This window comes from Apteryx mantelli, chromosome 1 (genome assembly GCF_036417845.1).
Source record: "Apteryx mantelli isolate bAptMan1 chromosome 1, bAptMan1.hap1, whole genome shotgun sequence".
Taxonomy (NCBI): domain Eukaryota; kingdom Metazoa; phylum Chordata; class Aves; order Apterygiformes; family Apterygidae; genus Apteryx; species Apteryx mantelli.
Window position 1 is genome coordinate 133,524,041 of NC_089978.1, and position 14,640 is coordinate 133,538,680.

General features: G+C 38.1%; 1 protein-coding gene across 1 annotated transcript in view; it reads right to left on the reverse strand.

Moving 5' to 3' along the window:
• Nucleotides 1–14,640, reverse strand: part of SPAG17 (sperm associated antigen 17) — a 124,755-nt gene that overhangs the window by 55,655 nt on the left and 54,460 nt on the right. The window contains exons 17-22 of the mRNA XM_013958151.2: nucleotides 13,107–13,261; nucleotides 6,368–6,552; nucleotides 4,564–4,658; nucleotides 3,149–3,376; nucleotides 1,809–1,920; nucleotides 1,134–1,262 (exon numbers count right to left, since the gene is read on the reverse strand). Of these exons, the coding sequence (XP_013813605.2) occupies nucleotides 1,134–1,262; nucleotides 1,809–1,920; nucleotides 3,149–3,376; nucleotides 4,564–4,658; nucleotides 6,368–6,552; nucleotides 13,107–13,261 (904 nt within the window). The remainder of the gene's footprint in view (nucleotides 1–1,133; nucleotides 1,263–1,808; nucleotides 1,921–3,148; nucleotides 3,377–4,563; nucleotides 4,659–6,367; nucleotides 6,553–13,106; nucleotides 13,262–14,640) is intronic.

The window sequence follows — 14,640 nt, forward strand, 5'->3', positions numbered from 1 at the left end:
AGCATAAAATGAGCAATTACTTAGTGCTTTTGACCAAATACATACACAAATTGCTTGCAAACTGGCTTCCTTCTTGGAATCGCTTCTATCAGTTCAAAAAGAATTTGGATTTGATACCTTCTGAGTGTCAGTTGACATCACGGCAACCAGCAAGAAAGAGATGTTGCTGAAATGCAGAAAGATTTGCTTATGCAGCAAAGGTCTTGAGGAGGCACTAATGCTACAATAATTGGGCCTACAAAACAAAGTTCAGTTCAAAGGGGAAAACCTTCCTTTTCAAGGGCAAAAATTTATGCCTTCCCAGGCCACATTGAGATCTGAAGGAGTCCTCCATCAATGAAGAAAAATTCTTTGAAAGAGAACAGCAATTCTTTTCAGTGATTTCCTTGCTTCAGAAAAGAGACTAGTCTGCATTTGTTGACTTGCAGTGTGCTTGCTTCTACAACTTGATAAGATCTCTGGATGGTGCTGAGGTTGGCCAACTGGATTTTTATTTAGTCTTGTGTTTCTCAGTGACTGGGTCTTATTCTGATCTCAGCTATGGAGACCTGTCTCCCCAGATAAGCTAGCATTTCGCACAGTATGGTTCACAAGGAAAGAAGCTGGAGTGGTCCATCTATGCCTTCTCCTGAATCAGAGAGTTCCAAAGGTTATTTCAGCTCTAAGAAGTTGGAACTGTTCTAAATCTGCAAACTTCTAAGACTCCCCAAAAGATTATTTTAATTGGAGGTGTGGTTACTGAAAAAATATTTCTACATCTTCTCTGGACTTACAATCTAGTCAGGGAATTGTAAAAGAAATAGGAGTGGCTAAAATAGTCCACATTTACTTATTTTGTTTTCTTGATGAATGGCACTAATAATTAAATAGTTCACTTACATCTTATGGTGGAATAAAGCCATGCATTCACAGAGACTGATATCTTTGTAATCTTGAGTCATATCCAATAACATCAATTTCTACCCACATTCTTCATTTGAAAGTATGTGCCTATTTACTGCACAACTGAACCTATTTGCCTTCTGCAATTAGTAGAAATTTAATTTATTTCATTTTATTTGATAAGGTTTGCATCCAATTACTAAATATGTCAAAGTATTAATTATGCATAGCAGTGATGTTAACCCACTAACCTAGTTTAGTTTTCTGTTCTTCATTCATTTCTTGCACTTCAATTTCTGTTAAGTTTTTCTTGGGGTCTGTGATATGAATGAAGAAATTGTGGTTGTCCTTTACCACCTTCACCTTTACCAAAGTTAGACCTGCAAAGCAATGGAATTCAATTATTCCTCCCACCAGGCTTCAGAACTCTCCCCAAAAACCTGCATCTGCAACTATAAAATGCTAAAAAAAGAAAATTGCTCAAAAGTGAACTGAATTGCTTAGTAGGAGAGCAAGAGGACAAATCAAGGTTAGTTGAGTTTAGTCTAAATATTCAAAAAACTTCCTGACAATGATATCTGATAGGCTGCAGAATAACTGTGTTACTTAGACACACTGCATTTGACTGGACAAATTATTGGGACATGCATTCATGAAACACCCTGCATTGGTTGCCATTGAACAGATAAACAGGAATTGATTTTCCTCCATTTTGAATTTTTTGATACTTTGCTGTGGTATTATAACAATTGATAGATAAAGTATAAACTTTAGTAGTGACAGAGACTAATATGGAATTATACGGCACTGTCACAATGTCTTTAATGAATTGCTACTATTGAAATGTGAAAAGGCATTTATGGATAAAGAAACTATGCCATAAGTCAGTAAGAGTTGAAACAGAGTATAAAGAATAAAAGAATCACCTTTTATAAACTCTATTTTTTCTACCTGAATCTGTCCTCCATCAGATGGGAAAAGATATTGATTGGTTCCTGATACTTGAATGAGATCCTCTCCTGTATTGTAGCCAAGAAACTGGAAAAAAAAGTTTTAAGTCTATAGGTAAATTATAAAGGCAGAGATCTGAAAGAGGCAAACAAAGGACAGATCATCAAGATCTCACTGTTCTGGTTAACATTTTCTGTAGAAATTTAATTAATGTAATCATGACTTTAATAAATACACAGCATGTTATGCTCTATGCTTTCCAATTCATTTCATTTTTACTAAATGAAGTAACTTGTAACAAGTGAGGGCAGAATCTGGTCTTTCAGTAGCATATGGAGCCACCAGGGGAAATGAAGAGTGGCAAGTAGGCTGGTAGCTTAATGTATAATGAGAGGGAAAGAGAAAATCTGCCCAAGCTTGAAGAGACAAAGTATTATTCCATGGGATCTGTACATCCCAACCAGGACAGCTAAAGATTCAATCTTCCATCCTCTAGATTTTGGAACTTAGACGTCATAAATCTGATTCTTAGAATGCTATGCCTTCCAAATAGCCACAAATTGGCAAAAATTAGATTACTGTACTCAAGCAAGTTCAGACTAAAATATTATTTATCTTTGAAGTTTTGTTTTACAGATCTATAGTTGCACAGTTTGTAGTGACAAGAAAACCCTGGAGTGACAATATTGGATACAAGGCTTAGACTGCAAATATAAAGCAGTGCAAACTGCCTTAAAACTGTCTGGACACAAGTGGTGAAGAGTTCCCTTGTAAGAAATATCCCTTTGTTAGTGTAATAGGCAGAATAGCTTGTGTTAGGGCACTCCAAGAACATGAATTTTGAAACAGGAAATGGGAGAAACAGTGATCTTCTTTTATTTGAATTCCAATGTGGACAGCCAAAACTTGTAATAGGTCTAGCAATCCCTGAACAAGGCAGTTGGACTAGGTCTTTAGGATCCCTTTTTTCACCCTGTCCCATGAAAGTCACACTTTTAAGCAAAATTCATCCCATGAATATATTATCCATGGTCAAAAAAATATGCCTGACTTACCTTCATATTCACATCACATACATAAAAAAAATCCAAGTTAATAAGACAGTCTGATGTAGAATAGCCTTACACATCAGAAAGCTCTTTCCAAAACTTTTAGGAAAGGATCAGCTACTAAAATGATGGAGTTAAACAAGACATAGTTAGGCTTAATTTGCTTTGAAGTCCAGTTTCACAATGGATGATAGCTCAGCTGGAATCTTGACTGTATATAAATAGCTAGTCCTGTCCTAAAGCAGTGCAATAATATGACTCTGTACCTTATAAACTTTCTCAGGAGGTGGTTCTGGGATGCTGGAATCTTCCTCAGGTTCAAGGGCTTTTGCTGGCTCATCTTTAATTTTCTCTTTGGAATACTTCTTCTTGAAACCTTTACTTTCTTCAGGTACTGTAGTCTCCTGTCCATTCTTTTTACCTTCTGGCTTTTCTTTTTTTTCTTTCTTAAGTTGTTCTTCTTCTAGTAATTGATCCTGCTCCTCCTTCCAAGCCTATATAAAATGGTAAGAATTCAAATGACTGATTCTGTTTACATTACAAGACACTTCAGATGGGCATGCTGAAAAGAGTACAAGTAAACAAATTCAAAGGAACTTTGTTTCCTTCGGGCTAAGTCACTCACATATTTTTCAAACTTGCCCAGTTTTACAATATTATGTACTATTTTTTGCATAAAATTACTACGTTATTCAAGCCACAGGATGAGTCATTCTTGACCACTGGAGAGGTATTAGATAATTATTTGTATGATACACATTCAGTCATTAGTGAATTGCTCATTTTGTCATGCACTTTTCAACGATGCTTATTACCATATCAAAATGCATCACTGAAATTAGTTTATTCCCAAAATATAACTGAGATAAAAGGCTTTTATTCTTTTACAGAAAGAGGAATGAGATATCAATGTCAGAATTATCAACTTGTATCAGAAAGACCATGCAAGACATCTGAGATTTTCCAGAGTATTTAGCGTTCTGTAGCATTTTATGTTCAAACCACATGTTAAGCATTAGCGTAACTTGAGCTAGACCAGCTCAAGTTGAGTACCCAGGAATTAGTTAACGCCATTTGATATCTATGTTCCAATATCAGTATTTTAAATGCAGAACACTATATACTATAAGAAAGATGGGAAATACTATGGTTGTGAGGAGTCAGAAGAAAGTGGGGGGAGGTAGGTCATCAATTAAGATAGATCTGCCTAGTGCAATGGATAGTGCCAATAGTAAGACTTAGAAGATTTGTCCTTAACTCCTACCTCTGAGGTATCATATTTACATTCCTAAATTTCAAAGAGATTTAGATACTGAAAGTAGGAGTTGAGTACATAAGTACTTCCAAGAATCTGGATCTTATGTTTTCATAGCTTATGACCAGAAAACTTCAAGGAAATTAGTATGTTATCCATAATTGTCCTTTCCTTGTACTGCAATAATGAATTACTTGTGGAACATCTAGTCTAACTCCAAACAGTCTTCCCTTAAGAAAAGAAAATAATTCAATTCAATCAGTAAGGAACTAATTAAAGCAAACAAGAAATAAAGTATACAAAAAATAAGGCAAGAGCAGAAAGACTAAGAGGACTAAGACAAGTTTATGTAACAATGAAGGCTTGTCTTCCTGAAAAAGCAGTGTTATTTAGTCCATTTCAGAAGCACATATTTTTTTGCCTCACCTTAAGAGAACCTTCTCTGATAAAAGCACTCTTTTCTTTGTTGGACTGAGATTCTAGAGTGGTCTCTGTGATGCTCTCAGGTATTGATGCGCTGTCTTTGAGAAATGAGCAGGGAATAAATATGATTATAAACATGTGAAAATTGAATAAATAAAAAAAATAGAAGAATGGAAAACTAAATAAAAAAGTAAGTAAAAAAGAGTATAAATGTAAAATTAGTAAACAGTAAAATACAGAAGTGAAAAAGTAGAATAAAGAAAATCTTAATTATTTTTAGAAATAAAATAGTAGGACTGTTCAAGTTAAAAGAAATGCATCTAATAACATACATTACTCAATATTCATAACTGGGGAACAAGTATGCTAAACAATATATCAACATATATAAAGACTGACTCTCCGCTTCTTGCTGTTGAAGACTTTGCTGTTACAAGTGTTTTAATGCAGATGACCAATGCTGAACAAACATTAAGCAGTATTTATTAATATTACTGCTATTAGCCTTATTTCAGTATTCAGATTTAGTGCACTAACTAGCTCACCAAACTCCAGAACTTGCAGCAAACTCAAAAAGAAAATAAGTAACTTGGTAATGGTAATTAACTACCACAGAAAACATGATGGAAAAAATATGAGGGCAACAGGCTTTTGGTTTAAATCTGGCTTCTTTACAAGTTTTCCCTATTTGTGAGAGTATCCATTTAGCTAGGGTAACTCAAATATGACTCATAAAAAGGGTATCTCTCTGGGTTTGTGGTTTTACACCATGCTTGAATACCAAGTATTTACCTGAGAGAAAAGGTAAAGTACATTATCAGAAACTTCTGATTAAATTACTTTGCATTAAAGAGTGAGAAATGCAGTGAGGGCTACAGCAGTGCTGGTAAAATTGAAATCACCTGAAGACACTGGTGCCCATCTTCATATCCCAGCCAGAGAAGAATATCTCTTCCTTAAGTAAGTGAACTTCTTTACGAACCATATTTGGAATGAGGCCCCAGGTGGGCAAGACCCACTCTAGCTCCTGTGACAGCTAGAGGGATAGAATTACAACTTGAAAGCCTTAATAGTCCTTTCCGTTTCCAAACTATAATCAGAAATATTAAGTGGCTTGAGGAATGACACTCCTATTTTTGTAAATGCTAATTTCTAGTGCTATAAGATTTCAAAGTATATTCTCAAAGAAGGTGAATAAAGCAAAGCCTAAATAAGAAAAAATCATTATTAATTCCATATACATACACATATATAGAATTCTGACAAAAGTTTTCTTTTGTCAAAATCAGTTTTCGGATTTTGATGACTGCTCAACAGTTTTTGTATGAACTGCTTACAATTTTCATTATCCAAAATGCTGCTTGCAATTAAAGTTTGCTCCGCAGTCTAGTCAATTCCTGATTCCAGTTTTAGCTTCTAGTCCACAGCTTCTGACTTCCTGTGCTTTAAAAAAAGGAATTTCCTGTACAGTGGTGCCAGCTTTGACTACTGCTCATCTCTTACATTCACTCATTTAAAATATGGATTCAAATTTGCATGTAATCCTGACAGTAATTCCATTAAATAAACACAGCTGTTTTAAATATAAAATGTTGCCATTAAGAGCCTCAGTTTGCAGAACTGAGGATGAGGCAGAATATTTATACACATGTATTTAACTCATCTTCAAAACATCTTTATGTCTATATAGATTGCATGACATGGTAACCCTATGAAAAACATTCAGGATTCTGCTCTGAATGGATTTGGGTCTCAGCATTCAACAGGAAGAATCAATTTTCTAGGTTAAAAAAGGAAAGACACCCACTTCTGGCTTTCTTAGGGAAGCCATTTTTTTGGACAGCAAATGTAGAAAATTCAAGAGCTCCTTCTGCCATGACTTTTGCCGGTGTAAAAGACTCCATTTCCTTAGCCGTCTTCTCTTGTTGGTATTTGACTTCCTCCTCTTTCACCCAGTCTTCAATTGAGTTGGCCACCAACTCGAGATAGTTCCTGAAAAGGACAACATTCCTCTATTTACAATAATACAGTTTTTATTAATATGGTGTCAGATCAAACAAGATCACTTGTTTTCTCAGTTTCTTAGACAAATATTATTCCATAACCTTTGAGAGAAGGGCTGTATTTGACAGAATTTCTCCAGTTTTTTACAGGAACTGGTAGTTTTGCCTGGCTGACATTTGCTTAATATAGCTTACATTTTGAATTTTGGTTCTCCTTTCTACAAAGAAATTCTAGGAACTTGTCCTCCAAAGAACTCCTACCATCAAAGAAAATCCAGACAGCTGAAAAACACAGAAACATTCAGTTTAAGAAAAGTTGAGACTAATTCTCCCCCTCACTGTTTTACCATCAGGATAACTTATTCTCTTAGCTGCTCTTGGTTTATGTTGTCTTTTAGAATACACTTCATTTGCATGTTTCTTTCAGACTAACAGCACCTGAGGAGGTGTTATTTTTTAGCTCTTCCCCATCACTACAAGACAGGTGGTTGGTAATTGTCATCCAAATCCAGATTAGAGAATTATGCAAATATCTTGGCATAAATTAAGAATATTGACAATTAACAACTGAAGTGAGCATTGACTGACAATCTGCAGTTGCATTGTCTTATCTTCCAAAGGTGTCTGAAATGACCTCTGAAATAGTTAATTGAGGACAACAGCTTCCAAAGTAGGATGATGCCTGAAAGTCTTACAGGCAGTTGCCATTCAGTCCCTTGTTTGGAGTGTCACCATAATTCTTTGAAATAAAATTAGCAAGCATAATACATAATTCTTCAATGTGAGCTCAAAACTAAAAGAGGCTCTTAAAAATGCATGAGATTCAGTTGTGTTTTTATAATGTTTTGCATTTGTAAGCTCCAGATGATTCAATTGTATTCAAAGGCTCTATATACATCTGAAGCTTTTGGTTGGAAACATGTATGCAGGCAGCATATGCAATTCTTGACCTCACAGAGATTTTAAAGTTCTTATTGCAACATTACATTGTATGTCCAAGATGCTACGTATGCTCTCTATACAGACTGGAGATGTACACAGTTTATGTTCAGCTTAAAGATAAACTAGTCTCTCCCAACTCCTTTAATGCATGTGGAGCTTGCTTTGAGAAAATTGCACTGAGAAACTGTTGGTCACATACTCAGTAGGGACAAGACCACTCTGCTTGTATCTCAAAAAAAGTGTGCATGCTACAGAAACAAAAGTGTTGAAAACAAAGGGGAAAACTAGGCTGGAACCTAGAGTTGCCAGTACTGGAATAACCTGAAGATGAATATATGTTATAAATAAAAATGAGACTATTTGTGTGGAAAATATTTTAGGCCAATGAAAAGTCATTCAAAGTCAAAAATACACGCTCTATTAATATGTATTCTGATGTCACTACTGCCAATGTCTGACTCAGAATCATTACTCAGAAAGGATTATTCTTTTTCCAGTAACTTGTGTAATGTGTTTACTATGAAAGAGTAAACAAATGTCATTGAGATTCACTTTGAGCAAAAGAACAGTTTTGATAATGTCTGAATTCATTTGGCTTCCTGAGAGAGTGGTCACTTATCCTAACCTGAGTTGAAATGTTTTGTACATGTGTCACTGTAGGTATAGGTGTCCCCACCTTTGGATTCTCTTAGTAGTGTCCACTGGATTTCACACACAGCCTCCTGCTGCCCACCCTTTGAAAGGCACATAGAGGAGAGTCTAATTCCTGAAATTTTTGGATGTTCTACATGAACTATAGGACTTGATATCCCTTGATTAGAATGGTTACTGGGATCTCCAGGAACAAAAGCAACTCCAAAAAGTCAAGTTGCTGCAATATAAGACATTTAATTTCCTTCTTGCATGAGAATTTGCTGTGACAGGTCTCACTGTAATTAACTGATTGGCAATCATCCTTCAATGAGTTGACAGGAGTATATTCCTGATAGCAACTATGGAACAACCTTACAAAGCAGGTGTCTGGTCTACAAGATCACAGAATCACAGAATCACAGAATCGCTGAGTTTGGAAGGGACCTCTGGAGATCATCTAGTCCAACCCCCCTGCTCAAGCAGGGTCACCTAGAGCACATTGCACAGGATTGCATCCAGGCGCGTTTTGAATATCTCCAGAGAAGGAGACTCCACCACCTCTCGGGGCAACCTGTTCCAGTGCTCTGTCACCCTCACAGTGAAAAAGTTTTTCCTCATGTTAAGATGGAAGTGTCTGTGTTTCAGTTTGTGCCCATTGCCTCGCGTCCTGTCGCTCGGCACCACTGAAAAGAGTCTGGTCCCATCCTCTCGACACCCTCCCTTCAGATACTTGTACACACTGATAAGATCCCCTCTCAGCCTTCTCTTCTCCAAGCTAAACAGGCCCAGCTCTCTCAGCCTTTCCTCATAAGAGAGATGCTCCAGTCCCCTAATCATCTTTGTGGCCCTTCGCTGGACTTGCTCCAGTAGTGCCACATCCCTCTTGTACTGGGGAGCCCAGAACTGGACGCAGTACTCCAGATGTGGCCTCACCAGGGCTGAGTAGAGGGGGAGAATCACCTCCCTTGACCTGCTGGCAACACTCTTTCTGATGCAGCCCAGGATACCATTGGCCTTCTTGGCCACAAGGGCACATTGCTGCCTCATACTTAACTTGGTGTCCACCAGCACTCCCAGGTCCTTCTCCGCAGAGCTGCTTTCCAGCAGGTCAACCCCCAACCTGTACTGCTGCATGGGGTTATTCCTCCCCAGGTGCAGGACCCTGCACTTCCCTTTGTTGAACTTCATGAGGTTCCTCTCTGCCCACCTCTCCAGCCTGTCCAAGTCTCTTTGAATGGCAGCACAGCCCTCTGGCGTATCAGCCACTCCTCCCAGGTTTGTATCGTCAGCAAACTTGCTGAGGGTGCACTCTGTGCCTTCATCCAGGTCATTGATGAAGAAGTTGAACAAGACTGGACCCAGGACTGACCCCTGGGGGACACCGCTAGCTACAGGCCTCCAACTAGACTCTGTGCCACTGATCACAACCCTCTGAGCTCTGCCATTCAGCCAGTTCTCAATCCACCTCACTGTCCACTCATCTAACCCACACTTCCTGAGCTTGTCTATGAGGATGCTATGGGAGACAGTGTCAAAAGCCTTGCTGAAGTCTAGGTAGACAACATCCACTGCTCTCCCCTCATCTACCCAGCCAGTCATTCCATCATAGAAGGCTATCATATAAGATGTTACAATAAAAAAGTAATAAGTAAACAGAGGTAGAACTACTAGCAGAGGAGTAGTCAAACACAGTCTCTGTTATTTGTACCTCTTCTGTAGTGAAGGTGTGACTCTTAAATATGAACTAAAAATTTGAATGATAGTAATAATAAAAAACCCCAAAACCAAAAAACGAATACTGGCCACTAAGCTCATCAGAAGCCAGTATTTCACACAAAGGTAGAATACTACTGCTTAATTAATAAGTAGGGTTGTGCCTGTGTGTGTGGCAACTCAGCAGAATCTGGAAGCTGACGCAGGCAACAGCTTGAAGCACTCCAGTTATTTAAACAGTCTTCCACAGAACTGTTATGTTGCTTGGAGACATACACTAGCAAATACTTATGTTTTGTTGGAAATCTGAAATGATTTTTGGAAAAAGGTTGAGCAATGTCCCTGAAAATTATGGTCATTTTGCAGAGAAAAGGCGGGTACAGATGCCACGGAACAGAACCAAATGAGAGCCAGTAGCTTTTCAAAGATACTAAGTAGCAGAAATAGCACTAAAGCTGAATATTCCACTGAACCAAGGGTAAAAACAAATGTTCTGCCTAGCTTTTCATGTCAGCTTGTTTAGGAAGACCTTTCTGCTTTGAACCAGAACCCTGTGAACCATCAGTGAACAAAGCTGGCACCCCCCAAGCAGAAGCCACCTTTAATGTCTAGACCTTGTTTCCAGTATATCTGGAAAAAAAGAGAAAAAGGAAGCACATAGCTAAACCATCCTCCACTGAATTATAATGAATCTGCCAGAGACCGTGCCTCATTCCTTCTTTGGAAGCAAAATTTGGAACTTTAATTTTGTGTATATCAAGAGTTCAGGAATACTTGGCCTTGAATAGACTGTCTCAATGCCCTCTCAAAGTGACCAGCCAAATAGTTCTAGGAGAAGGGCTGTTAAATTGTTTCAATGAGAACTGCTTCCTGAGGAGGCCCTGTTACTTATTATCTGCTCCTACTGACAACACAACAGCAGTAAGTCATTGGGGTGAGGTTCATGTATGAGGTTTATCAAGTGACATGTTAGATGTACTAGGGTATGTGACCTTGTCTCCACCGAATAGTTGAGGTTGGAAGGGACCTCTCGAGATCATCTAATCCAACCCCCCTGCTCAAGCAGGGTCACCTAGAACATGTTGTACAGGATCGCGTCCAGGCAGGTTTTGAATATCTCCAGAGAAGGAGACTCCACAAGCTCTCTGGGCAACCTCTTCCAGTGCTCTGTCACCCTCACAGTAAAGAAGTTTTTTCTCATATTCAGATGGAACTTCCTGTGTTTCAGTTTGTGCCCATTGCCTCACATCCTGTCGCTGGGCACCACTGAAAAGAGTCTGGTCCCATCCTCTTGGCACCCTCCCTTCAGATATTTGTATACATTACTAAGATCCCCTCTCAGCCTTCTCTTCTCCAGGCTGAACAGGCCCAGCTCTCTCAGCCTTTCCTCATAGGAGACATGCTCCAGTCCCTAATCATCTTCGTAGCCCTTCGCTGGACTTGCTCCAGTAGTGCCATGTCTCTCTTGTACTGGGGAGCCCAGAACTGGACGCAGTACTGCAGATGTGGCCTCACCAGGGCTGAGTAGAGGGGGAGGATCACCTCCCTGGACCTGCTGGCAACACTCTTCCTGATGCACCCCAGGATACCATTGGCCTTCTTGGCCACAAGGGCACATTGCTGCCTCATGCTTAACTTGGTAAGTTGCTTCTCCAGAAGGATACGGGTCTCCTGTGGGTTTCCTGTTACATCTGCTGGTCCTATACAGACATCACGGACATGCTAGAGCGGCTAAACTGACACTAGCTGTTTAGGTTAGCATTTGAATAAGTCTTTTATTGTCCAGTGCCCCAAAGAAGGGAAGGAACAGTTAGCAGGCAAAGTAAACAACCCTGGGCTCCGATACATTTATTGTAACAGACTTCATTTGAGACTACTGACCCTTTGGATCTATTTGAATGTAAGCCCCAAGTTTATTTGAACACACTATCTTTCACCATCTTTGGGGGAGATTGCAGGTGATATTTGTACACACACACGTATATACACATATATTTACATATATAAGATATAAAAAAATATATATATTAAAATTATATATAAAAAGTTATAGATAAAAAATCTGGGCAGACATTTAGTGGATTTGCCCCACAACCACAAAACAGCCAGCATTTTCTCCAAGGAATTCCAGGGTTCTGCTGGTAAATCTCTTCTGGCTGTGGTTGATAACACTGGTTCCAATCACTGCTAAACACAAAAGCCTTTTTTCATGACAAATAATTTAAGTCCACAGGCCTAGAAAACTGAGACAGACTCATGCAGAGTTCCTTCACTGAGAACAAAAATTTGAAACAGGATTCGAGGAAGGCACGTTTTGCCTATTTAGCATTCAAGCTTGTTCATATATATAGGTACAAATTTCTCTTAAAATATTCCAATATTATGAAAAATAGGGCACTTCACTTAGAAAGCAATGCTTGTGGAAAAATTTTTGAAAAAAAAATGTTGGTCTGCTAGATAATTCGCTTCTAATTCTATTTGATAAAACAAATCTAATTAATCCACAGAGTGCCACTGTGATATGGCTAAAGCTAGCCCATATACCTCTCTGTGGCATTGTAGCTTCTTTACATATCAGTATACAGACACAAATTCTACTTTTGATCAATAAACTGGAATAGTACTTGGATCCACACCATCATTTATACATCTGTTTCAGTGCAAAAACCCACCCTGAAATGAATATGTCTACTGGTAAAAGCTCTAACAGTGGACACATCAAGCACCCACATACCTCTAACTGGAAAGCAGATAGTGACAAACAATTGAAGAAGAATTTGGTGCTCTCAGAAAAAAAATCTTCAGAATACTGATACGGGTCTCTAGCTCTTCTCTAAAACTTTTCCCAGAGTGACACTTGCCCAGTTTATATATACATAGTTGAAAAAAAAGATAATTATATTCTTAGTTTCCTTTTTGACCTCCCTCACCTTAAGTGTCCTCAATGTCATTTTCCTGATATGAATATTCCTAATATGACTCTGTGTGTGTGCTTGCGTGCATGTGTGTATTATATATATTCTTATAGCCTGTGAAAAGTAGTCGCATACAGTTACTGTGTAGTTCTCACTTTGAAAAGCTTTGTCTCATTGAAGTGCTTTTGATATAGGGCTGCTATACACCTGTGTGACTTGCTTTTTCAGAAATGTGTTACATCATGGTATTTTTTTCATTTCTAAGCTTTGCCCCAAGCATGGCCATGCAGGCTTTAATTGAAATGACTGTTGGTAAGACATGAAAGATAAAATTAATTACCTGAATCCAACATCAGAGTGCAATGCCATATCCCAGGTCTCTTGGCACAGACGATACTGATTCATAGGATTGTGAAGGACCATAAGCAAAGAGTTATCTTGGGTATGATAGAAGGAATCAATGCATCTATACTGTTGGGTTGCAGTATGAAGAACCTGAAAAGAAAAGAAAAGAAAAGAAAAGAAAAGAAAAGAAAAGAAAAGAAAAGAAAAGAGAAAAGAAATAAGGATGCATCCTCCTTGCAGACAGTAGTATGCACAGATGCTACACAGCACAGATTTTAGCAAAAGATGCTCCAGAACTTCACTGTTCTAGGAGACGTGTACATGCTAGTACACAAGCATTTGGATTCCAGCAATCTGAAGTGCTCAGGCATGTGGAAGTTGAACCTCCACTGCTATCTGTACTGAGAAGTAACACTCACTATACTCCATTCATCTAGACAATTCTTACAGTGAGACTATAGGAGGCAAGGCCATAGAGTCATAGTTTAGAACTCTCTCCACCTGCTAAGACTGATCATGAATGAAAAATTTCAGGTAAGATCGAAGTTTAATAAAAGCAGAACTTGCTATACTTGTATATGAGGTAGAAAGAATTGACAAATTGATTTCTTTTTCTTTATCTCACTTAAGTTCACATGGTACTCAATTTGCTTTACTACGATGTGCCTATTGCTGAGATTTACTGCATTTTACATTGTTCCACTCTACTCTGTACTGTGCATCATTTTTCAGTATTTACATTGTCTTACAGTTACAGTTAGAAGAAAGCTTTCTGTTAAACTATTATTTTTACAGTACTCTCTAATGGAAGTAAAGATGAAATAATTTACATGTAATACATCATAAAGTACAGTCTTGAATCTTTTCTAAGAATAAATTCCATACCGACATATATTCTTTTTACACATGAAAACCTTATTAATAGCTGAGTGTAAAAATGTATTTGAATGTGACATGTAGTAATATGATACAAAAAATTCTTACCAAAATGTTGTTACTTTCTGTTGCAGTTATTTCTCATCAACATTTTTTGACTAGATCTATTAATTACTGACTGCTCAGTTATTATTAGCTATTTACCTCACATAAGAAGGAATTCCCCATGTATTCAAATCTATGACTAGACTCTAAAGTGGTGGTGAAAAAGTGCAAGCAGCCTTTCCTTCACCCTTGCATAACATGTATCAGGATCAAACAAGAATTGCAGCATGCGAAGCTCAAGGCAGCACAGGGACTAATCCACTTCTCTTCTCCCAAGAAAATGCCTACCAACTTATGCCATCTACACTTGAACTTATTTTTCACATTTGTTGTTCTGTCTTTCTGCAAGATAAATTTTGGTCTTTAGCTTGCAAGATTTCTATACATGGAGCTTGTAGTCCTCAAAGGGTGAAGTATCATCATGACAAAATTTTCTGTTTGCCCATAACACAGGTAATTGCAAAGTATGCTTTCACATATACTGGATTAATGAATCCCATAACTGTGAGGGAGGATCACCTCTAATGGTAGTTAATTTTGTTTCCATC